The sequence below is a fragment of the Leucopleurus acutus genome (assembly GCF_964270905.1).
Source record: "Leucopleurus acutus genome assembly, chromosome: 2".
Classification (NCBI taxonomy): Eukaryota; Metazoa; Chordata; class Mammalia; order Artiodactyla; family Delphinidae; genus Leucopleurus; species Leucopleurus acutus.
The window spans coordinates 173,783,685-173,798,673 of record NC_139143.1 but is presented as its reverse complement, the minus strand read 5'-3'; the positions used below and the strand labels follow the sequence as shown (position 1 = coordinate 173,798,673).

The 14,989-nt window shown below is 47.2% G+C and overlaps 1 protein-coding gene across 1 annotated transcript in view; it reads left to right on the top strand.

Annotated features, from left to right (window-relative positions):
- The window catches only part of MACO1 (macoilin 1), a 56,908-nt gene extending 53,623 nt beyond the window's left edge, over positions 1-3,285 (top strand). Inside the window, exon 11 of the mRNA XM_082834622.1 lies at positions 1,874-3,285. Within this exon, the coding sequence (XP_082690748.1) occupies positions 1,874-2,076 (203 nt within the window). The 3' untranslated portion in view covers positions 2,077-3,285. The remainder of the gene's footprint in view (positions 1-1,873) is intronic.
- The last annotated feature ends 11,704 nt before the right edge of the window (positions 3,286-14,989 follow it).

The following is a 14,989-nucleotide window of genomic DNA, read 5'->3' as shown; positions in this document are numbered from 1 at the left end:
CTCTGCCTCATCCCTTTTACTTGGATTTGCAGACTTGAAAGAGGTTGTCTGCTGGAGTGAAGCAGCACCTGGGTCTCAAGAGTAGCCGAGGGGAGCCTGGCTTCCCAACACAGATTATGCTTCCTTGTTGGCCCAGAAATTCTCGTAAAGCAAAGAGAACTGTCTTTTCCAAAGCTCTGGGAATGTTTGTATGTTACTGATTAAAGAAATCAAACTTAAATCTTCATGGAAAAAAGATACAGTGGCTTATCTATCAGATGCTGTGAGGTATTTTATTCGTCTGAGGCTTACTTCATTCAAAGGGAAGGAGGCTATTTGATGCTTACTTGAAGCTGAGGGGACATGAAGGAAGCCAGAGCGGGGCGGCTCTTTGCTGCCGCCTTTCCCACTACTCCCCTCCACTGTCATGCTCATGCTTGGAATATTCTAATAAGAACCCAACTTCATAATTTAAATCAAGCCCCTTGCTGGGTTTCTCCTTCCTACTTTCTATATCATTTGATTCATCTTGGTTCCAAAATGGCTTTCATCTACTATATCATTTTTTAAAATACGCCACCATGCTCTCTTACATTTTAAATATATTACCGTATTCTGTAGGACTCAAAGTGAGTGCAACTCAAATACAATCTCTTCCTTTTTTCAGCATGTAAATTTCTGAAGGGCTACTCCTAAGTGTTCTTCCCCTAGTAGACCAGGGAGCATCAAAGCATGATGGAAATTGCATGGGCTTTGGAACAAAGTGGTCCTGGGTTTCAATCCTGCTTAGTCATTAATAACTGAATGACTTTGGGCAAGATACATACCTTGCAGGGCCTCAGCTTTCCACTGGGCTGGGCACTAGGGATTTGACAAGGACAAAAATGGGGAGACAGTCTCAGCCCTCATGGAGCTCATGGGCCAGTGGAGAGATGATGGACACAAATCATCACCCAAATGAACACTCAACGGAGACAGAAAAATGCAGTCGGCAGGAGTGCAGACTCCAGAGGCAAACTGCATCATCTTGAATCCCAGCTCTTGTCCCTCAGCCTCTCTGTGCCCTGGTTTCCTCATCTATAAAGTGGATGATGATGATGATAATTCCCATCTGATAGGGTTGTTGGGATAAATAAATGAGTTAGTCTACGTAAGCAGTTGGAACAGTGCCTGGCACATACGTGTTCGCTATTGTAATTATTATCATTATTACAAAGAATAAAGTGACAGAAAGGAAAGTTTAAGGTGTGTTGAGAATCGAGGAGTCGGGGGCTGGGGGTAGGGTCTGATTTAGATGGAAGGAGCAGGGAAAGCTTTGTGAGGGAGTAGAAACAGAAACCTCACGAGTTAACACAGAGAGCATTGGAGAAGCACAGAAAGGGAAGCAGCCCTGCGGCAGGCAGGCTGGTTGGATTCCTTGGTCTCATACTCCGAGATAGTCCATCCTCCCGGAAAAACGTTTCCGCGCAAGAGGTAGAGCCCTAGTTCAAAAGAAGCACCCTCTTCGGCTGCCCTGGTGACTGCCGAGCTCAAAACGTGGCTCCTGGAGGTTGAGCCCTTTGCTTCGTCACACCTACCTAAACGCGGTTCCTCTTGACGCCATGACCCGTAGGCCACATCTGGCCTGCCACCTTTTCTTGTACCACCCGTGGGCTAAGAATGGTTTTTGCCGTTTTCTATGGTTTAAAATAAAAAAAAAAACAAAAAACGACAAGGACAGTATGTGGCTCACAGTGTTTAAATATTTACTGTTTGGCACATTACAGGAAAAATGTGTCTCCCCTTACAAACCATCAAAGCTGGAGTCGAATCCATTTGGGATCAGTGGGCCCAAGAGGGCACTCTGGTGGGTGAACGCTCCCTTCTCACTAATGGTGGGTCTTTGATCTTCCAGGACAAATTCTTCAGAAAGACCAGGAAATCAAGGACCTAAAACAGAAGATAGCCGAAGTCATGGCCGTCATGCCCAGCATAACATACAGTGCTGCCACCAGCCCCTTGAGCCCCGTTTCCCCACACTACTCTTCCAAATTTGTGGAGACCAGCCCCTCTGGACTCGATCCCAATGCCTCTGTTTACCAGCCCCTGAAGAAATGAAGGCCAGCAGTGTGTTTTTTCCAGGCTTTGGTTATCAGAAAACATCACAAAGGAGCGTCTCTGGCAGTCAAGATTAAAAAAAGTTTATATTGTATTTTGTGGGACTGTATATGTTGTCGTTTTTAAAAAGGGGGGGGAAGATAACATCCAAGTCTGATTAGAACTGCCCACCAGTTTTTCTTGTAAGTTTTTAGAAGACCTCACAGAACTTTGCAGTTTATTTTTCTCAGCCATTACATTAAAACCAGTCTTGGATTTCAAGTAGCCAATTTTGCCTTTTATGTATTCTTACAGTTTCCTCTTGAAGAAAAAAAAAAAGCAGAGTTTTTCCTTCTCAACCCTTTATTTTTGTTTTGTTTTGTTCTTAAATCAGCAAGCAAAACCTGCACATTGGATTCACAGGGGATGACCATGAAAACTTAGTTTTTAGTGTGAAAGGTTTAAATAACCTAACACAGCTTTGATGCTATAGCTGCATTAAAGAAAATGATTACTAAAATTACAGAAAACAAAAATTGATTACCCCTCCAAGGACCAAACAAATTCAAGGAGTGTCATTTCAGCCGAGGGGAGAGACTCAGGTGATGAGACCAGCTGTGAGAACATAACAGGGGTTGTGTCTGAAATGTGTATCTTCCCATCGGTGTGTTTAGTCCTAGAAAATTGCTAGCAGCAGTCTTGTTCACAGTGCCTTGGGAAAAGACATTTCAAGAGGAAACTTGATTTTAAGCAATTTCCCCCTTTACCATCATCTACCTTCTCTCTGTGTCAAGCTCACTACGGATCCTGCTATAGAACTGGTGGGTAGCTGGGCTGTTCGGTACCACTTCAGCCACACCTTCTGTTTCCTTTCATTGAAAGCACCACAGTGTTCTGGACTTGTCTCGAGGCAAGCACCCTGGGAAGGGGAGCTGGGCGGTGTTTGTGTTCGAGAGACTGCAATGCCGGCTAATAAAAGCTGCAGTTCTAGGTTTTGTTTTGTTTTATTTTTTTTAATTTCCTTTAACTGTGCTTTCCACTTTTCGTCATGTGTTTGACGATTTAAAAGAAACTTGACAATTCCTCAGCTCTTGTGCCAAGGAAGGTTTGTTGTTTTGTTTTTTTTAAAAAAGTTTAAAACTCAAAACTCTGCACAAAGATTTCAGTCTCAAGTGTATATTATACATTGGTAGAAAAGTGTTTGCACTGGCAACCTTTGGAAGTGTTTAAGAATCAGGGAGGGGGTGGAGGGAGGGGCTGGGAGAGGGAGGGGCAAAGCAAAACTGTATTTGGAACCTAGGAAAATTAAGAAACCAAATAGAATGGTTTGACTTCCTTGCCATGGATTCTGGAAGGACATAGTTCTAAAATTTCCTGTTAATTGGCATGTATGTCTCATTTAAAGCAAATTAAGTAGGACAAGCAAGTCAGCAAGATAGAAGTGTTAAAAAGAATCTTCCTTTTTAATCACTGATCTTATTTTGGGATTAAAACCTTCTAGCTTTAGCCAGGTATGCATGTTGCTGCCACTTTGCATTTTTGAATCATCTTGTGTAATTGTCACCATGGAAGTGTTACTCAGAATTGTCACAGATTTTTTTCATCTTTGTGCAAAAACATGGAAAATTGTCACTGACTTTGTGTTGAGGTTTCCCCCATTTTGCTGCCTTTTGGGACACTATTTTGGTTAAATACTTGGTCTTGGCTGCATTCCTTTTTTTTTTTTTTCCTGTGGGGTTCAAAAGAATAAACATTTTCTTACAGATAAAACTAGTTTTCTGCCTTTTTAACTTTTCAGGAGGGCACAACAAGGTAGATTGTTCTGAATGGGACTTAGATTTTTCACTCCTGTTCTGTCCTCATTTCCGAACCCTGACAGTGGCAGTGTCCCGGGCAACGGGTGCCGCGGGGCGCAGGTTACAGGATTTGGGGTGAATCCATCCAGGCTCTCAAGTAGTTCTCGTTCTAGTCTTACTTCGGATGTGTCCATTCTCATTCTCTCTCCCTCCCTCTTCCTCCCTGTCCCTCCTCTTCCCTCCTTCCTCCCTCCCTCTTTCCTTCCCTTTTTCTCCCTCCCTCCCTTTTCCTTTCTCTCTGTCATCTGAGTAGAACCAAGGCTGCCTTGTTTTCTGGTACAATCCTCCTTTCCTAAAAAAGCAGTGGTTGAGAGTCCGCCTGCCGATGAAGGGGACACGGGTTCGTGCCCCGGTCCAGGAAGATCCCACATGCCGCGGAGCGGCTGGGTCCGTGAGCCATGGCCGCCGAGCCTGGGCATCTCCGCAACAGTGAGAGGCCTGCGTACCGGAAAAAAAAAAAAAAAAAAAGTTTAGGGGTGGGGTTGGAAGGTAGTTGGTGAGAAATTTTTGAGAGCAAATTTCCATTTTCCAGAATCTTGTCAGGCCGGTTTGTGACCAATACCCTATTGGGTTTCCTATCTGCTGCAGATCCTGAACTGATCTCCAAGGTAACCGCTTCTGTAGTCCTCCCTTGTTTCTAGAGGCTTTGTCTGTTTTCTTCCTCTGAGAAGCCAGCTGCCCCTCTCAGCCTCTGTTTTCCTCTCTTGGCCATTGTTACAGTTGATCTTGGCTCCAGTTTCGGAAAATTCTGCTCTTGGCACCTCAGCCCCGTCCCTATTGCAGGATAGCCTTCCTGAGTCGCAGCCATTTAGGCTCTTGCAGACATACCACACTTAATACCGCGAGCAGAGTTCCCCAGGGGAAACGCCTTGGCCCTCCCTGAAGGAATGTGTCTGCCCAGAGCATTCTCATCGTCATGTTCTTTCCCACCAAGGAGATCTCCAGTTGTCGTCTTTGTTACTCTAGGCCCATCATGAAATGGTTCCGTCTTAGTACAGTATCATTTATGACAGGCCATAAAGCAGTGTTTGCCATTCTGGATGGTTAAATAGTTACAGAAAGCGTGGGCTGACTGTGTTTTGACTGGCCGAATAACCTCTGTTGACGTCTCCCAACTTGACATAAGGAAATAGCTGTTGTGTGCCCATTCCCTCTGTGATAATCTTTCCAAGACATCCTATAAAATGAGAATGAGTAATTCCTCATGGCTCCCAGCCTAAAGAAAGGGAATAGTCCTTTCTCCTGCCATCCCAGGTCCCCAGGCTCACCTGGCTGCATCAGTCAGGCTATGGCAAGCCACCTGGAAGGGCTGAACATCTCTAACAGCTGCTATCAGATTGCTTCCTGTGAAATTCACATCACGCCCAGAGGGAGACAGACAGGTAAACTGGAAACCCACCCCAAAGCCAATTCAGTGAAAGCCAACTAGTAAACTGTTTTCAGGTGGACCACAGCAACTAGACCTGTTTAGGTTAAAGGCCCTTTGAGCCCCGTGAATGCCTGGTTTTCTGTGACTCTCTGATGTTTGCCGCTGTGCTGGCTTCCTCACAAGCCTGCAGCATCTCCCCTCTTTATAAGGCCCTAGTCTGTTCTAGGCCAGGCAAAGCCCTCTAGACAGAGATGGGAGTTTGCTCCCAGTTTCGCCACCAGCACAACTTCCCTGGGGTAGGTGCTGTTTCCTCCCCTTTAAGAAGGAGTATTGTTCCTGGCTGCCCAGCCTGCCGGAAGGAGTTGCTGTGGAAATCAGGGAGAGGAGTGCTCTGTGAACTAGCTAGGGCCTCTGCCGAGGTGAGGAGCTGGAGCTCCAGCAGGGAGCGGCCGTGAGGCCTGTCTGGCTGGGAGTCTGCATTCCGGGCCAGCTCTATCCCCGCAGCCTGACTCCCAAGTGGGGTCCTCAGCAGTGTGGTGCGCACTGTGGGCCTGCAGCATCAGCACCTGGGGGCTCTTCCCCAGGCCCCCATCTAAATCTGCACTTTAACAATGTCTCCGGGTGATTCAGTTGCACGTGACTTGTTTAGAAGCCCTGCCTGAGCTGACTTTTCTAACCCAAAGACTCTCAACACTGTCACTCTCCTAGTTCAGCTTTGAAAATTCAGAACAAGAGCTTAATTTTTGAGGGGCAAGCTGGAGATGAAGAACTCAAAGTGTTACACATTTTGCTTATTTTGTTTATTATCTCTCCCCTCCCCGCCATTAGAATGTAAACTCTTCGAGGGCAGAGATTTTCGTCTGTTTACCGCTTAACCCCAGAACCTAGAACAATGACTGCCACACAGTAGGTGCTCAGTGAATACCTACTGAATGAATAAAGTTAATTAATAGATTGGACATGTAACCCGAAATACAGTGTCTTAACTGAATCCGAGCATCTCTTTAATACTACTGTTAGAATGACAGTATAAACAGAACTGTTTCTAGGGGAGGAGAAAATTTGAAGTGGCGTATTTACCATGACAGCTTCCATCTGCCTGTCTCTGGTTTCTGCTGAAACCTTGTTTTTCTTGTCAGATTTTCTCTACAAACTCCTGCTTGACTTTGCCAGGTGCAGAGATTTCCTAAACAGCTGGATGCCCTGAAAACCATCACTCCACTGTCAGGGAAGCCTCGCTGCAGGGAACCTGCTGGGGGCCTAGGCGTTTTCTATCCAGTTGGAGCCTCAGACCCAATTTCCCCGAGTGCCAGCACCGCTGCATCTTGAGTCAGTGTGGGGCTTTTTCATTCTGACAGTAATCGAATTATAAAGCATTTCCTCCAGGAAGGTATCTGGTTAAAGACTGATCCATCTGCCCAAGGGGAGCACACTTCTTTTCTTGGCCCCCTCCTTCCTGGGGCTTACTTTGCTCCTGCTTTATTCCTACCTCAGTGTTTGCTTTTCATTCCTCTGCCTCTACCTGAAGTTCAAGTCTTACATCCCCTCAGGATGGGCTTGCTAGGGTTCTGGAATCACCCTGCTCTTATACCTCTGATCTCTGTCCTAAGAATCCAAGGCTTAGTTTCACACAATGTGGTGTGGCCTTTTAAGCCCCGTCCAAGAAGCCTGGATGGGTTTACTCTGGGCAGTGGTCCATTCTGCCCCTGTTCCCCAACTCTGCAGCCTCCAGATACCTCAGGGCTGAGAGGGAGATGGGGCCGAGTGTGGGCAGGGACCTTGAGGAGGTGTTTGTCCAGCACCAGCGCCTTCACCATTTCCTTCCCTTTTGTCCTCAGAGCTTGTGCTGTTTTGACACATTATCTGGTACCAGGCCTGTACTTATCTAGAACAATGGTTCTCAAACTTTAGGGCTTATCGGAAGTGCCTAAATGGCTTGTTAAAACACAAATTGCTGGGTCCCACACTCAGAGTTTCTGATTCAAAAGAACTGAGGTAGGGCCTGAAAAGTTGTTTCTGACAAGTGTCCAGGTGAGGCTGGGTCCTGGGACCCCACTTTGAGAACCACTGACTTGATGGCCCTGTGAAGCCATCCCCTCCAGCTGCCACCAGAGGGCACATGCGATCTTAGCCAGAGGTCTTTTTTTCACCTCCAGTGCTGTCTCCACTGGACAGCAGAGGTTCTTCCCTAAAGATTTCTTTCTTTCTGATTGTAATTTTGTTATTATGTATTAGGAAGAAGAAATATTGATCTAAAAAATAAGGTGGGTTCTCAAAGTCTGTCTCTGACAAGCATCAAAGGTCTAAGGGACCAGCCTTTTAAAGGTGTTGAATGTCCAGGCTTTCAAGAATTGGAACTCTGTTTCTGCAGGAAAAGACTCCGGGGGGCCCCTCTCCCCCAGCGCATTGAAGTGGGAACTTTCTTTCAGAACGTCCTGGAATCATTCCGTATTCAGAACCCAAGGGGCAGTTAAGATTATAGGTGACTTTCATTTTCTTCCCTACATTTCACTGTATATTCCAAATTTTCCACCATAAACCTAATATTATGTTTATAATAAAAAATAATGGTTTTTAAAACACACTTTAAATGTAATTAAAAGCCAAAACAACAACTCAACGTTTGAAAATTGGGGATTTCACATCCAGATTTTTGTTTGTTTGTTTGTTTTCTGCTGAAAAATCTACATATCTTGGCATCCCGGGGCTGGCATCCCTCTCCACGCACTGCAGAATCTGGAGGAGAAGTAGGCCTCAGGTCTCAACCCTGGTCACTCGTTAGAACCACCTGGGGAGCTCTTAAAAATGCCCATTCCCCAGGGCCCACTCCCAAAGAGCCTGATTTAACCAGGCTGGGAGGAACCTGGGCTTTGTTTTGTCTTGTTTAAACTCTGCAGGGGTTTCTAATGTACAGTCAGGGTTGAGAAGTGGAACTAGAGGATAACGAGAGGAAGCCTCAGTCCTGGCCGGGGTCTGGAGCCTCAGACAGGTGTTATGGGCATTTGCAGGCCTGGGGCCGGGCCAGGACCGAAGGTGTTTTTAGCTGGCCAAACTGAGCTGTCCGGGAAGCTGCTCTGTCTGCCCACCTTCCCTGCAGAGACCCTGGTCAGCTCTCTTCTGCTGTCCGGCCCCTGGGCTTCCCTTCTGGCCCTTGTCCTGGACTCCCCTTGCCAACCACGTTTATCACAAGTGATTTCACCCGTTTAAATTGTTAGCCCTCCAGTTTCCAAAAAGAAATTCTGTTAGCATCACCTTAAATTTGTTGTTACTATGTGTTCTCTTCTTATCTGAGGTTTTTATATTGCAAGCCATAGACATGGACAATAAATCCAAAAGGGAATTGAATGGAAAGGGCAAGGGCAAATGAAAATGGAGGGAAAGGGCAAATGAAAATGGAAAGGGCAAGCCCGTACAGTGTTGTCTGGAAGCTGAGAAGCCAGCTGGGAAAGACAGGAGTCAGCCAGTGTGGGCTCTCGCAGGCAGGAAGTGCTCAGTGGGGCCCGGGCCCTGCTCCTGGGGTAAATGAGTCCGTGACCCAGCCTCTCTCGAGTAAGAGTCTGTGGTAGATGTGTATGATAGTTCCCAGCCGTCCACTCCAGCCCCACTGAGAGGATTATGCATCCACCCTCCTGGGTGCCAGCTGGTTTCTGGAATGTGAGTGGACAGCACCTGTGCCAGAGCTGCGCAGAAGCTTTAAGTGAGCCTGAGTGGCTCAGGCTAGCCTCTGGCTCTCTCTGCCAGGAGGACAGTATTTCCCAGAGAGGGGCCGTACCTGGCTGGGAGCTGAGCCGAGTCAAACCAACCCTCAGGCCCGTGAACACAAAGAGCAGTTATTGGTGTAAGCCGCTGAGAGTTGGGGGCTGTTTGTTACCACAGCAAAAGCTGACTGATGGAGAGCAATTGTGCGAGCTTGAGTCTTCTGCCCTCCCCTGGGCTGAACCTTGGGCTGAACCTTGGGGTGGAGAGCAGGAGCCTGGGCCCCCTCAGCTTCACGGTGGGGGCCAGAGCATGTGTCCCCTGCCCCAAGCTACACAGAAAAATAGAGAGGTTGTCACAAAAAAGAAGCCAAGGTGCTGCTGGGCTGGGGGACCAAGAAGCCCACAGTCACCACACCTATAGTTCTAGTAGACGAAGCCCCAGGCAGTGGGTCCTAGCCTTCCCGCCACCAGGCCCCTTTCATTGTCTTCCTTTCCCATGAGCTCCACGTATAAGGATTTTACCAAAAAACAAAAGTAACTATGTGTATTATTGATTACTACCAATACTGTATTAGTCTAGGAGGTAACTGCTCATAGGACTTCTGATCCACCGCAGGGGCCAGTGGAGCTGAAAAGCAAGAGAATTCTACCTTTCAAGTCACCTGTGCAGCCTTTTTGAACTATCAAAACTAGCTTTGGGAGAACATGTTGCAACTTCCCAGGCCTCTATATAGCTGGGCCCCCAGGGGTGGGAACTGACAGCTTAATGTGCTCCCTGTTCACTCCATCCCGGCCGCCACACGGGAAGCCAAAAATGTCCTGAGAACCGAAGGAATTAGCCCACAGGGGCAGTGCAGGCAGCGTGGCAGGTGGTTCAGCAGATACCAGGGCCTTTGTGGGGGAAGCCCTGTGCATAAGGCTGTCTGCCCACTGATGAGCCCAGACTCTGAATAAACTGAATTCCTTGTGAGAGCAGCAGGGGGTGATGTGACACCCACCTGCTAGGATGCTTTCGGTTGGACAGAGCTTGGACCAAGTCACCTGAACTCTCAGTGCCTCACTTTCCTCATCTGTCAAATGGGGGTGATGAAAATGGTCCCCAGGTCACACTGTTGCTGTGAGAATTCAATGAATAGGTACCTGCCGGGCACTGGGCTGGTTCGCACTTCACCTCACCGATCACGTCACTAGTCCTCCTGGCTGTTTTAGGAAGAACATAAGAGAAGTAGGCTGGGGAGTTTGTTGCAAGGATGATATGAGCGAAGGCATGGAAGTCTCTAAGCTTAAATGGGTGAGTCTCTAAGCTTAAATGGTCGCAAGCACACTCACGTGTGTGTGTGTGTGTGTGTGTGTGTGTGTGTGTGTGTGTGTGTCCACGCCTGAGCATTCACCCTCCCTGCCCCAAGGTGATCCCACCTCCCCAGGTTTCAGAGTTTAAACTTTTGTTTCTTTGCTGCTGACTCCAACATCATTCATAATCTTCAGTTTAGGTCTCTCTCCTCAGCTCCAGACTTGTATTTCCAGATGCCTCTTGACAACTCCTCTAACTCAGTCTGTTTAAACCGAGTTCCTAATTTCCTCCCAAACCTGTCTTCCTCAATCCTTCCAGTTGCTCAGGCTACCCCTGGATCCTCCCCGACTGCTCTCTTTCTCTCACACTGCACATCTAATCTGTCAGCAAATCCGGTCAGCTCTCCCCCTGGAAAAACAAAATATTTCCAGAATTTGACCTGTTCTCACCTCCTCCACTGCTACCATCCTGGTCTGACCCACTATCCTCTCTCGCCCAGGCTTCTGCAGGAACCTCCTCACTGGCCTTCCTGCTTCAGCCCTTGGCCCCCTCCCCATGGTCCAGTTTCAACAAAGCAACCAGAGAGGTGCTGTTAGATCACAAATCAGATGATGTCAGAGACTCCCGGTGGTTCTATATACTCCTCGCAGCAAAGAAAGGAGTCCTTACACTGTCCCACCAGCCTGTACACCTACCTCTCTGATCTCCTCTCCTCCTAATCTCCCTCAAGCAGTGCCTCCTTGCTAATCCCACCAGGCACACTCCTGCCTCAGGACCTTTGCACTTGCTGCCCTCTCTCCCCCCATTTTTGGATAAACGTTTTATTTGAGAACAGTTTTAGGTATACAGAAAAATTGATAAGGTAGCACAGAAGTTCCTATACTCCCCACCCAGCTTCCCCTGTTATTAACATCGTACATTAACATGGTAACTTTGTTACAATTAATGAACCAATATTGATACATTATTATTAACTAAAATCCACACTTAATTCAGATTTCCTCAGTTTTTACGTAGTGTCCTTTTTCTTTTTTTTAAATTTATTTAATTTATTTTATTTTTGGCTGCATTGGGTCTTCGTTACTGCACGCAGGCTTTCTCTAGTTGTGGCGAGTGGGGACTACTCTTCGTTGCGGTGCGCGGGCTTCTCATTGTGGTGGCTTCTCTTGTTGCGGAGCACGGGCTCGAGGCATGCGGGCTCAGTAGTTATGACGTGCGGGCTCAGTAGTTGTGGCGCACGGGCTTAGTTGCTCCGCAGCATGTGGGATCTTCCTGGACCAGGGCTCGAGCCCATGTCCCCTGCATTGGCAGGTGGATTCCTAACCACTGCGCCACCAGGGAAGCCCTAGTGTCCTTCCTCTGTTCCAGGACCCCATCTAGGACACCACATTACATTTAGTCATCATGTCTCTTTAGGCTTCTCTTGGCTGTGACAGCTCCATTCTTTCTTTTCCAAATGTCTGACTCATTTCCTTACCTTCTTCCTGTCTTTACTCAAGTGTCACCTTCTCAATGAGCCCTTCTCTGACCAGCTAACCAAATAGTCTCTATCCCTCTTTTCTGCTTTATTCTTCTCGGTATTCATTACTATCTATATCACATTTAAATTTTTTACTTATTTTGTGGTTTGTCTGTTTCCCCTGACAGAAAAAGTCAGTTCCATGAAGACAGGGCCTTTGTCTGTTTTGCTCACCTCTGTATCCCTGGCACCCAGTGTCATGCCTGGCACATAGCAGGTGTTCCATAAATGTTTGCCAGATGAAAGAATGAGCACTAGAATCTGTCAGCCTCCGGATCCCCTTTCAATCCATATTCTGCACTCCCTCCCAATAAACAAGAGGAAATCTCTCTGAGTGCTTCCCTCCTGGGGGCCTAGGTCCACCTACCTCATTCACTTCCACAACAACCCCAGGGGGTTGGTAGAGTTACCCTTGTCCTCACGGGTGAGGAAACTGAGGCTCAGAGAGGCGGGGTCACACAGGCAGGGAGTGAAGCCTCTGGCCTCCTTCATTACCAGCCTCCCTCAGATGCATGTCTCCTGCAGCCTGGGATTCCTCTGGCAGTTAGAGGGAGGGGCTTTTTCCTCCCATGATGGTTTATCACAGGATATTGAATATAGTTCCCTGTGCTATGCAGTAGGACCTTGTTATTTATCCATCCTATACATCATAGTTTGCCTCTGCTAATCCCCAAACCCCCAATCCATCCCTCCCCCGACCCCCTCCCCCTTGGCAACCACAAGTCTGTTCTCTGTCACTGTGAGTCTGTTTCTGATTCATAGATAAGTTCATTTGTGTCATATTTTAGATTCCACATATAAGTGATATCATATGGTATTTGTCTTTCTCTTTCTGACTTACTTCACTTAGTATGATAATCTCTAGGTCCATCCTTGTTGCCGCAAATGACATTGTTTCATTCTTCTTTATGGCTGAGTAGTATGCCATTGTATATATGTACCGCATCATCTTTATCCATTCATCTGTCAGTGGACATTTAGGCTGTTTCCATGTCTTGGCTATTGTAATAGGGCTGCTATGAACATAGGGGTGCATGTATCTTTTTGAATGATAGTTTTGTCTGGATATATGCCCAGGAGTGGGATTGCTGGGTCATATGGCAACTCTATTTTTAGTGTTTTGAGAGACCTCCATACTGTTCTCCATAGGGGCTGCACCAATTTGCATTCCCACCAACAGTGTAGGAAGCTTGAGGGAAAGGCTTTGTGCATGGTGTTTGCAGAGAGAGAGAGAGAAAGAGAGAGAATGATTCAGCCTGGTCAGAACATCATGCACCGTCAAGGAGGGGTCTAGTGGGCAATTGCTTTCCTGGGCCCTGCCTGGGTCAGGCCCTCACCACAGCTCTGGGCAGGCGAGCAGACTGAGGCCCTGTCTGAGTTCCCACAGCCCACCAGAGCAGGAGGGGGCAGGGAGGCTGGCCTCCTTGATTTGGAGGGGCCAGCTCCCTGAATGAGGTGAGAATTTATGGTTCTCAGCTTCAGGCGACAGGAGTGAGTAGGTGGAGTCAGTCCACCAATGGCATCCTTCAGGCCACTCTGATTGGTTCAGGGATGGAAACTCAACCGCATGAGGGCCAATAAGATGCGAGGAGTCATTACCCGCCTTCCACAAGAGCACTTCCTTTCTCTTCCACCCAAATTGCCACGTGGTGTGAGGATGTGGCATTCAAGGTGGCCTGTTGGCGGGTTGTCCACGATGTGCTGGGTGAACAGCCTCACTCACAGCCTGACCAGGGTGAAGAGGGGAGACAAGGCAATGCTCGCCCACCGACCACAGGGCCTAGCACACACCAGGGATCCCGTAGATACGGGGCATCAAGCTGCAGTAAACTTTTCCTGAATAGATGATCGATGGATGAAGAATGATGCCTTCACTCAGCTCCCTATCCCAAATGAGCTGCTGAACTGGACTTATCTCTCCTTCAGTTGTTCCCCCATCCCAAATGTCTCTAGTCTCAGCTTCCTAATCTGTTTACTGAGTGTAATAATAGTATCTACCTCCTAGAATTATTGTGGGAACTAAATGAATTTAATATATGTCTGGCACATAGTAGGTACATAACAAATGTCAATTATTATTGTTATCAGCATCATCATTTCCCTCTGGGAGCCTCAGTTTTCTCATCTGTGAAATGGGAATTCATCTGTTCATTCAACAAACTGTTGTGGTTAAGATCTGGGGCAGCTATACAGATGAATACATCAGGGTCTGTGTCTGGAGGAATTAACCTTCGGGTGTGACAGGCAGTCAGAGTTAAAACCCAGTGGGAGGAAAGCCAGGGCATATGGAAAATCTACTGTATAGATGTGGGGTGACCTGGGGTGGTGAGACGCTAGCTCCAAAATTGGACTCATTGAGGTGAGGGATGGAATTGATTCCCTGTCCCCTGCTCTTGCCAGTATGTTGAGTTGGCATGAAAACCTTTGGGATGGGCTTCAGCTGTTGACCCGAGCCAGACAGAAAGGGGAAGTTAGACTACCAGAGAGCCCAAGGTTTAGGGCAGGTCTAGATAGATACAATTAAGGGTCAGGGAAGAATGAACCAACTTGTATCTCAGGAATTTTTCTCCTAAAATATTATCTTAATTTTAAAAATTATGTGAAATGATGTATAAATTTAATTCTTTAGATTTTTGTCTTTTTTGAAAAAAATGTGTGAAATTTTTATTTTAATGGAGGTCAATATCTGATAGGAGCACCCAAATTACACCGCCACCTGGTGGCAGTATACTAAAACCACAGGTTTGTTTTATTTTGTTTGAGATGAACGAAACACTGCAAGCTCGATTTTTGGATATGACCAGAGATATCAACGCCATTCCCCCCATTCCTCTTCTCCCCACCCCTTTACTAAAACCCAACTTCTATAGTTGATGCTCCCAGTTTCCCAGCTTTTTGCCTGAGCCACACCTACCCAGCAGACAAGCCAACCAGCTCCTTCTCCCTGTCTCTTGCCCTTCACCAGGCCTGGAGAGCCTCAAGCCCATTTTCTCTCCAGCTCTACATTTGTGCTAACACATCCCCAAGCCCTTAGCCCAGCCTGAAAAGGGAATGTGAGAATATGGAGAGAACCTAGTCCAAGCGTAATGGTTGAGTGCAGATGGTACACTTGGACTGTTGTGGGCTCAAATCCCTGCTGACCACTTACTGGTTGTGGGTCTCTGGACCTCTCTAAGGCTTCTCTGAGCCTCAGATTCCCCA